Consider the following 9781-nt stretch of genomic DNA (forward strand, 5'->3'; position numbering starts at 1 on the left):
CACCTACTGCTCACCTACTGCTCGCCCACAGCTCTCCTACATCTCACCTACAGCTCACCTACTGCTCACCTACTGCTCACCTACTGCTCACCTACAGCTCACCTACTGCTCGCCCACAGCTCATCTACAGCTCACCTACTGCTCACCTACATCTCATCATACAGGTCATACAGGGTTAATTAGCGGCTGGAGTTTCTTTTTAAAGGAAAGTATGGGTAAGATATAAATTATCGGTGGAGCCTCTGACCTTCATAAAGCTCCTCATCGATCTCCTCAAACATCAGCTGAACCTGCCGAGAGGCGGCCTTATCAAACTCCTGCAGAGACAGACACACAGTTACCACTGCGGGGTGAGATCATGATGATGTCAGTGAAGGTAATGATGTCAGTGGTAGGGATGATGTCAGTGGCATTCACACTTTAAAAGTACTACTTTTAAAAGCACTACCACAATACTAAAAGATTTAAGGACATTCATTATTTCTGACCATTTTAAAACGTCTATTTAAACACCGAACCCAAAGAAACCGAGCGCGCCGTAAACGCCAAACCCAGAGAAACCGAGCGCGCCGTAAACGCCGAACCCAGAGAAACCGAGCGCGCCGTAAACGCCGAACCCAGAGAAACCGAGCGCGCCGTAAACGCCGAACCCAGAGAAACCGAGCGCGCCGTAAACGCCGAACCCAGAGAAACCGAGCGCGCCGTAAACGGCGAACCCAGAGAAACCGAGCGCGCCGTAAACGCCGAACCCAGAGAAACCGAGCGCGCCGTAAACGGCGAACCCAGAGAAACCGAGCGCGCCGTAAACGCCGAACCCAGAGAAACCGAGCGCGCCCTAAACGGCGAACCCAGAGAAACCGAGCGCGCCGTAAACGCCGAACCCAGAGAAACCGAGCGCGCCCTAAACGCCGAACCCAGAGAAACCGAGCGCGCCGTAAACGCCGAACCCAGAGAAACCGAGCGCGCCCTAAACGCCGAACCCAGAGAAACCGAGCGCGCCGAAAATGCCGAACCCAGAGAAACCGAGCGCGCCCTAAACGCCGAACCCAGAGAAACCGAGCGCGCCCTAAACGCTGAACCCAGAGAAACTGATGTGAACACTTATTTATTATTGACGGCAGAACTGGCAACCCTGTTTCTTCGGCTCTGTGGAAACGTTATGCCGTCTCGGTTCTCTGATGTTCAGTGACACCGGTGTCCATGGTGACGGCGCTGACACTGAGTTATCTCTGATGTTCCGCCTTTTCAGCAGCTCAAACTAAATTTGCAGCCCATAATCAATCACACACTTCTGTACTCGCCAGGACATCTGCCTGAATAACACACACACACACACACACTTACTCATCTACGGCTCAGTTTGTCAGTGTTACATGCAAATAAACACGTTAAAATGCAGCGAGAAAAAGCACAGACTGTCCGCACTCCTCAACTCACTCCTCTCCTTACTCCTTAATTTACTCAACTCAACTCTCTACAGGAAGTGTAGGGGGCATGCTATAATGCTCTATAATGTTCATATGATCCACACGCTCATTCTGACAGACTGTAATACACTACAGGAAGTGTAGGGGGCGCTCTATAATGCTGTTTAATGTTCATATGATCCACACGCTCATTCTGACAGACTGTAATACACTACAGGAAGTGTAGGGGGCGCTCTATTATACTCTATAATGCTCATTAAATTCACATGCTCATTACAACAGTTAGTATTTGGATCAGCATTACAGTTTGTGTACTAATGTTGTTAGCAGTATAAACAGGATTAGCGTTAGCGTCAGGGCTAAACTTACATCATAGCCCCAGGAGAACAGTGAGCTCCTCTCAGTTGAAACTCCTGTTCCTGTGTAGCTGTGAATCCCTGACCAGGACCGAGAAGAGTCTACAGGACACCCCGACCTGCCGGACGAGACAGAGGACGTTTCTGAACTGAGAGAGAGAGATGGAGGGATGGAGAGGGGGACGTATTTAGGTCAGTTAGAAATCACTGAATACTGAAGAACTGCTTTAAGCCCCGCCCCCCAGGACATACCTGCAGTGAGTGGGCGGCGGCTCCTCGGGTTCGGGTTCCGGCTGCTTTGGTAGCGGGTGCTGATCCAGACTGCTGTGGGACACACCTCGACTACACACACACACACACACACACACAGTTATACACTGAACACTATACGAGTGTAAGAATCCTGTATCCTGCCCTTAGCTCACAGCTCCACCTTGCTGGCCACTTTATTGGAAACCTACATTTAGCTCCACTGTAAAACTGCAGCTTGTTTTGGACCCACTCGCTGTTTCAGCTGGATCTGATTCTTCTGCTCCAAATCTGGTAATGAAAGTGTTTCTCAGTGTTTGGTTTGGTTTGGTTTCACAAGATGAGGAGTAAACTAAATATTCCGGAGTAGTTTATCAGCAGAGAGGTGTAAAAACACCGTCAGTTCAACACCATCGCTATTAACACCATCACTATTGACACCACCACTATCAACACTAACACCTCTACCATCAACACCACCACTATCAACACCAACACGTCAACACTACCACCACTATCAACACCAACACGCCAACACTACCACCACAATCAACACTAACACCTCTACTATCAACACCAACACTATCAACACCAACACGTCAACACTACCACCACTATCAACACCAACACGCCAACACTACCACCACAATCAACACTAACACCTCTACTATCAACACCAACACTATCAACACCAACACCACAATCAACACCAACACCTCTACTATCAACATCAACACCAACACGCCAACACTACCACCACAATCAACACCAACACGCCAACACTACCACCACAATCAACACTAACACCTCTACTATCAACACCAACACTATCAACACCAACACCACTATCAACACCAACACTATCAACACCAACACCACAATCAACACCAACACGCCAACACTACCACCACAATCAACACCAACACTACCACCACTATCAACACCAACACGCCAACACTACCACCACTATCAACACCACCACTATCAACACCAACACCACTATCAACACCAACACTATCAACACCAACACCACAATCAACACCAACACGCCAACACTACCACCACAATCAACACCAACACTACCACCACTATCAACACCAACACGCCAACACTACCACCACTATCAACACCACCACTATCAACACCAACACTACCACCACTATCAACACCAACACTACCACCACTATCAACACCAACACTACCACCACTATCAACACTAACACCTCTACAATCAACACCAACACGGCAACACTACCACCACTATCAACACCACCACTATCAACACCAACACCACTATCAACACCAACACTACCACCACTATCAACACCAACACGCCAACACTACCACCACAATCAACACCAACACTACCACCACTATCAACACCAACACGCCAACACTACCACCACTATCAACACCACCACTATCAACACCAACACTACCACCATTATCAACACCAACACTACCACCACTATCAACACTAACACCTCTACAATCAACACCAACACGCCAACACTACCACCACTATCAACACCACCACTATCAACACCAACACCACTATCAACACAAACACTACCACCACTATCAACACCAACACGCCAACACTACCACCACTATCAACACCAACACTACCACCACTATCAACACCAACACTACCACCACTATCAACACTAACACCTCTACTATCAACACCACCACTATCAACAGCAACACTACAATCAACACCAACACACCAACACTACCACCACTATCAACACCACCACTATCAACACCAACACCACTATCAACACCAACACGCAAACACTACCACCACTATCAACACCAACACGCCAACACTACCACCACTATCAACACCAACACTACCACCACTATCAACACTAACACCTCTACTATCGACACCACCACTATCAACACCAACACCACAATCAACACCCACACACCAACACTACCACCACTATCAACACCAACACGCCAACACCACCACTATCAACACAACTATCAATACCACCACTATCAACAACACCACTGTCAACACCAACACTACCACCACTATTAACACTAACTCTACTACTATTAACACCATCACTGTCAACACCAACACCACAATCAACACCAACACGCCAACACTACCACCACTATCAACACCAACACGCCAACACTACCACCACTATCAACACCACCACTATTAACAACACCACTGTCAACAACAACACTATCAACACCAACACTACCACCACTATCATTACTAACACTACTACTATCAACACCACCACTGTCAACACCAACACCACATTCAACACCAACACGCCAACTAGTGCTGGGCGATAAAACGATATCGATAGTTATCGAGGAAACTATATATCGCGATAAGTCGGGGCGAGAAATTCGATAAACTAAATTTTCTATTTCCCGTTTAAGTAGCGTTGTGAAAAGGCGCAGCACGAGATCAGGCAGCACGCTGAACTGCTGCTCAGCCCAGTACAACCCCTCCCCTCCCCTCTCCACCATCCCCCTCCGCCCCACCCCCCGAGCCCCTCCACTCTGAACTCCTCACATAGCGGCTCCTTCTCTCCCATTTACTGGATAAACTTCATTTATACTATTCAGCGGCGCTACACTGGAAAACTCACCTTTTAAATATGAGGCATGCGTCTCCAAGATATTTAGAGAGGTGAGCTTGTTCAGATTTCTGAAGGCAGGTAAACGCTGCTCTGTTTGCTGCTAGTTAGATTAGCTTGTCTCCAGTTTAAAGTTAGCGATGTTTAGGTGTAAAAGGGATCTGTGCAATCTGTCATCATTAGCTAAGATGCTTTCACTGCTTTTTACATTCTAATAAACTAATGGGTAACGCACGTTAGCCGTGTTAATCCACGTTTCGTGTAAATTAAGGTTAACTTCAGCACGAGTGAGGGGTTAGTATATAAACACACAGAAAGGAAGCACTTTCCATCTTTTTTCCTAACTCTCACTGTTTCTGTTAGAAAACCCTGAGGGCAGCATTCTCCTCTGTCTTTGTGTTTTATAGTTTTTAACAGATAGAGAGTCTGTTATGCTGGATATTTTACTAAATACAGAAGATTATATAATCTGTCTAGCTGTATTTGAACTGAGCTAAACATTGCTGTTACTGAACTGGAGTTTTAAATACACTTAAGTAATGTAAGTCTAGTCTACTGAAAGCCAGTAATGTTAGTATAAATCTGTACTGCAGTAGAAGTGGATCATTTCAGAAACTTGACTTTATTCCTCCCACCTCCATTATTATTATATATTTTTTAAATATTTAAATGTTAGCTTAATTTAAATGAAAAAAAAACTAAAGGCTCTTATTTTAAAAAAAACATAAGCAGTAAATTATCTAAAATTACAACAAATAGAAAATAGAAAAACAGTAAAACATATGTAATACATACTTTTTATATGACCAAAATTAAACTAGACTGAAATCTGACTAAAACTAATAATATCCGATAGACTAAAATGTAACTAAAACTATTATACATTTTAGTGAAAAGACTAAGACTGTATCAAAATCACCTGTCAAAATGAACACTGTGATATACTCTTGTATTTTGCTTTATGTAGTTGCCTGCATTCAGGGAGGGGAATGATCTTTTGATTAAATATAATTTTATAAAAATAAATAAAGTGTTATTGCAATTTAAATTAAACAGACATATAATGTAAAGGGTCTTACATATTTTTTAGTTTATATATTTGTCCCCTTTTTAAAATTAATTTAAAAGCTGTACCCACCTGGCAAGATGTTAACATCCTAGTGTCTGTCCACAAGGCTCTGAGCCTGCTAGTGATTTTGTCCATAACTCCCTTATTCTGTCACTTCTGAGTAAAAATAGAAACCTTTAAGTGTAACAGAAAGTGATTTGATTTATATCGTGATACATATCGATATCGGCTGATATGAAAAACTATATCGTAATAAGATTTTTTTCCATATCGCCCAGCCCTAACGCCAACACTACAACCACTATCAACAACACCACTATCAACACCAGCACTAACACGTCAACACTACCACCACTATCAACACTAACACCAACACCACAATCAACACTAACACGCCAACACTACCTGCACAATCAACACTAACACCACTACTGACAACACCACCACTATCAACAACACCACTATCAACACTAACACCACTACTATCAACACCACCACTATCAACACCACAATCAACACCAACACTACCACCACTATCAACACTACCACTACCACCACTATCAACATCAACACCACCTCTAACACTACCACCACTACTATCAACACCACCACTATCAAAACCAACACTATCAACACCAACACTATCAACACCAACACTACCACCACTATCAGCACCAACACTACCACCACTATCAACACTAACACCTCTACTATCAACACCACCACTATCAACACTAACACCACTACTATCAACACCACAACTATCAACACCAACACCACAATCAACACCAACACTACCACCACTATCAACACCACCACTATCAACACTAACACCACAATCAACACCAACACACCAACATTAACACCACTATCAACACTACCACCACTACTATCAACACCACCACTATCAACACAACAATCAACACAACATGCCAACATTAACACCACTATCAACACTAACACCAACACCATAATCAACACCAACATGCCAACATTAACACCACTATCAACACTACCACCGCAATCAACACCACCACTAACATGCCAACACTACCACCACTATCAACACTAACACCAACACCACCACGCCAACACTGCCACCACTATCAACACTAACACCAAAATTAATACCAACACGCCAACACTACCACCACTATCAACAACACCACTATCAACACTAACACCAACACCACGATCAACACTAACACCACTACTATCAACCACCACCTCTAACCCAACACTAACACTAATCCAACACTAACACCAACACTAACACCACCACCAGCGTTGAGAACAAACCCCAGCGCAGTAACAGAGGGTGTCCGGGGGGAACAGGGGATAATCTCCAGTCTTTTACTGTACAGATACAGAAAGTGTTTCTAATAAAGTGTCTCCATCACACACACACACACACACACACACAGATACACACACATACTTACATCTGCAGGCTGTGCTGCACGGGTTTGCGGCTGTATCTGGAGATCATGGTGCTGATGGGGGTTTATGCTGTGCGGAGCTCCGGCTGCTCTCCCCGCGGCTCTGAGCGCCCCGCTGCCCGGCCTAACATCGCTGCTGCCTGGCTACACCTCGGCCCGCGCCGCGGCTCCGGGCCGGTTCTCCGCTGCTGAGGACGGGCAGGACAGTCAGAAAGCCCGCGGCTTTAACGCTCATCCCCGGCCCCGCACCGCACCGCAGACCCGCCGCTCCCGCACAGACCCGCTCATCAACAATAACACACTGTCATGGAGACCGAACTGCACCGACGCACTGCCTCGTGGGAATTGTAGTTTTTAGGGTAGACCATGTGCGGACTGCTTCCTACCGCCCCCTGGTGTACAGGAGTATAAATAATAATAATAATAATAATAATAATTCCAATTGATTATGAGTAAATGAACAAATTAACATTAATTTATGAAATGGTAAATAGTATCGTGGGAGTTCTGCCCTCTAGAGGAAGCTCACTATCCCCAGATCTTTAAACTACAGCAGCAGAGACTCATATATGTGCATAATTAAACAGTAAAGATCAGAGACAGATTAGTGTGAAATGTTCGGTTCTAGATAATCTTACTCAGAATATCGTACAGACGAATAAACTGCCTGATAATGCCTGATAATAATTTCACTTTATACTGTGCGCACACAATGAACAGTAAACTGATATACCCACAGGGAAACCACGCTTCCTCTAATCTTAGTGTATATATATATATATATATATACACATATACATATACATATATATATATATATATATATATATATATATACAGTACACACACACGTACATGTATGTGTGTATGTATGTATGTAGTTGTTATATATATATATATATATATATATATATATATATATATATATATATATATATATATATATATATATATATATAAATAAATAAATTGCTGATGGATTTGAACAGAAAATAAAATAAAGATACTTGTGTTTAGTTACAGAAATCAGATCAGTGTTAGAGACACAGAAACAGTATTTATAACTGTTATAAATGAGGTTTTGTTGAACTACAGCTTTAATTTCATGCCAAGCGTAAATAAAGAGAGGAGACAGACTTTAGCTCTGAACACATTTTATTAACACGGTTTACACTCAGATCTGCTGCAGAAACCGAGAGCAGCAGAGAAACAGACAGTCCGAATCTGGAACCGGTTTAGGTTCCCCAAGTTTTGGTGATGTTGAGGTGGTTCAGGTGATCGCTGGCGTATTTGTGGGGGGGGAACTTGGTGTATCTCTCAGATTTGATGTTCTTCCATATATGTTCTCTGCGGGCGGCGGCATGACCCTGCTCCTGCTCCAGGCTCATGTATGGCCGGCTGATCCAGTATTCGTTCTCCGCCTCGCGCTCCAGGTGCTTCACAAAGTTCTGCTTCATGTGCCAGGTGATCGCACGCGGCCGCCGGTGCTTCCCGATCCACTGCTTACCGGGAATTCCCTTACGGAGAAGAGCTAACGTCAGGAACATCCTGCGGGCAGACAGACAGGGAAAAAACTACTTAATCAACTACATACATACATACATACATGTACGTGTGTGTGTGTGTACTGTATATATATATATATATATATATGTGTATATAGATATGTTTATGTGTGTGTGTGTATATATATATATATATATATATATATATATATATATATATATATATATATATATATATATATATACACATGGGTGACAGGACAGAGAATCAGGCAAAATACTGAACAAACAGAACCTTCAGAGATGAACAGATCCCTCACAGCTGCAGGATGAAAAAGACTCACAGACCCTCCTCTGATCAGACCTCTAATAAATTATGATAAAAGTTATGTCAACACAGTTTAATAACCGTCTATTAATAGAACTGCCAATATTGTCCTGATATGGTCAAACATTGTGTGAATGTGGGCATGAGTGCAGTTCATTAGTTAAAGTTACAGTTAGTGGTGTTAGTGCAGTCCGCGGAGCTGCAGTGGGATGTGTGTAGTTGTGTGTGAGCAGTGCTGGTTAAGAAGCTCTTTAAAATCACATTCCTCAATCTTATTAAATTGAAACACAATTTTCAGGATTTTATTAATATCGGAGTTGAAATATTTATTTCCATTATTTATGATTATTTATGCTTATTTATAAGTAAACAGTGATGATACTTCTCAGTATCGGAGTGTTAACTAAATTATTTAATTAAATTAAACTTTAATTATAATTATTTATAATTAAAAAGTGATGGTGATTTTCAGGGTGACTGTAGCTTTAGCCTGAAGCTAACTGAGGTTTATACTGAATCACCGCGCTTTAAGGTCCTCTCAGCGGCCGGTTACTGTTCTAACCTACACCGCAGAAACAGAGAAAGAGAGAACAATCGCTGATATTAATAATAACAGGATTAAATATAATAATAAAAGTGTAAAACTGCGCTGACCTGCTGCTGATCTCCGCTCCGCGCTGCTGCTGCTGCGGTACCGCCGCTCTCCTGATCACACAGCGCCCCCTGCCGGCCGGCGGAGCAGCGCTCCCTGTATCACCGCCAGGCTGCAGCAGCGCTAACCTCACTGCTGCGG

At 43.4% G+C, this 9781-nt stretch overlaps 2 protein-coding genes across 7 annotated transcripts in view; both read right to left on the minus strand.

Moving 5' to 3' along the window:
- fam149b1 (family with sequence similarity 149 member B1) overlaps positions 1–7481 on the minus strand; it is a 27195-nt gene extending 19714 nt beyond the window's left edge. The window contains exons 1-4 of one of the 4 annotated variants that reach the window (XM_049463965.1): positions 7159–7481; positions 2036–2125; positions 1797–1902; positions 248–317 (exon numbers count right to left, since the gene is read on the minus strand). In XM_049463965.1, the coding sequence (XP_049319922.1) occupies positions 248–317; positions 1797–1902; positions 2036–2125; positions 7159–7205 (313 nt within the window). In that variant the 5' untranslated portion in view covers positions 7206–7481. Of the gene's footprint in view, positions 1–247; positions 318–1796; positions 1933–2035; positions 2126–7158 lie in introns of all 4 variants that reach the window. The other 3 variants (XM_049463964.1, XM_049463963.1, XM_049463966.1) reach the window with 3 other exon arrangements.
- An 811-nt stretch (positions 7482–8292) lies between these two features.
- mrpl57 (mitochondrial ribosomal protein L57) lies at positions 8293–9762 on the minus strand. 3 transcript variants are annotated; one of them, XM_007242582.4, is made up of 4 exons: positions 9643–9708; positions 9510–9550; positions 8956–9026; positions 8293–8703 (listed from the first exon to the last, which is right to left on the minus strand). In XM_007242582.4, the coding sequence occupies exon 4, from the start codon at positions 8700–8702 to the stop codon at positions 8391–8393; it is 312 nt and encodes a 103-aa protein (XP_007242644.1). In that variant the 5' UTR covers position 8703; positions 8956–9026; positions 9510–9550; positions 9643–9708; the 3' UTR covers positions 8293–8390. The 3 variants fall into 3 exon arrangements, with proteins under 3 accessions (XP_007242644.1, XP_015459654.1, XP_007242643.1); XM_015604168.3 differs by lacking the exon at positions 9510–9550 and having other exon boundaries at positions 9643–9732; XM_007242581.3 differs by lacking the exons at positions 8956–9026; positions 9510–9550 and having other exon boundaries at positions 9643–9762.
- Between the last annotated feature and the right edge of the window lie 19 nt (positions 9763–9781).

The sequence above is a fragment of the Astyanax mexicanus genome, chromosome 14 (genome assembly GCF_023375975.1).
Source record: "Astyanax mexicanus isolate ESR-SI-001 chromosome 14, AstMex3_surface, whole genome shotgun sequence".
NCBI classification, from domain to species: Eukaryota; Metazoa; Chordata; class Actinopteri; order Characiformes; family Acestrorhamphidae; genus Astyanax; species Astyanax mexicanus.

Bases quoted from the DNA above. Each gene is read 5' to 3' on its own strand.
- mrpl57 (XM_007242581.3), bottom strand. From the start codon at position 8,702: ATGTTCCTGACGTTAGCTCTTCTCCGTAAGGGAATTCCCGGTAAGCAG.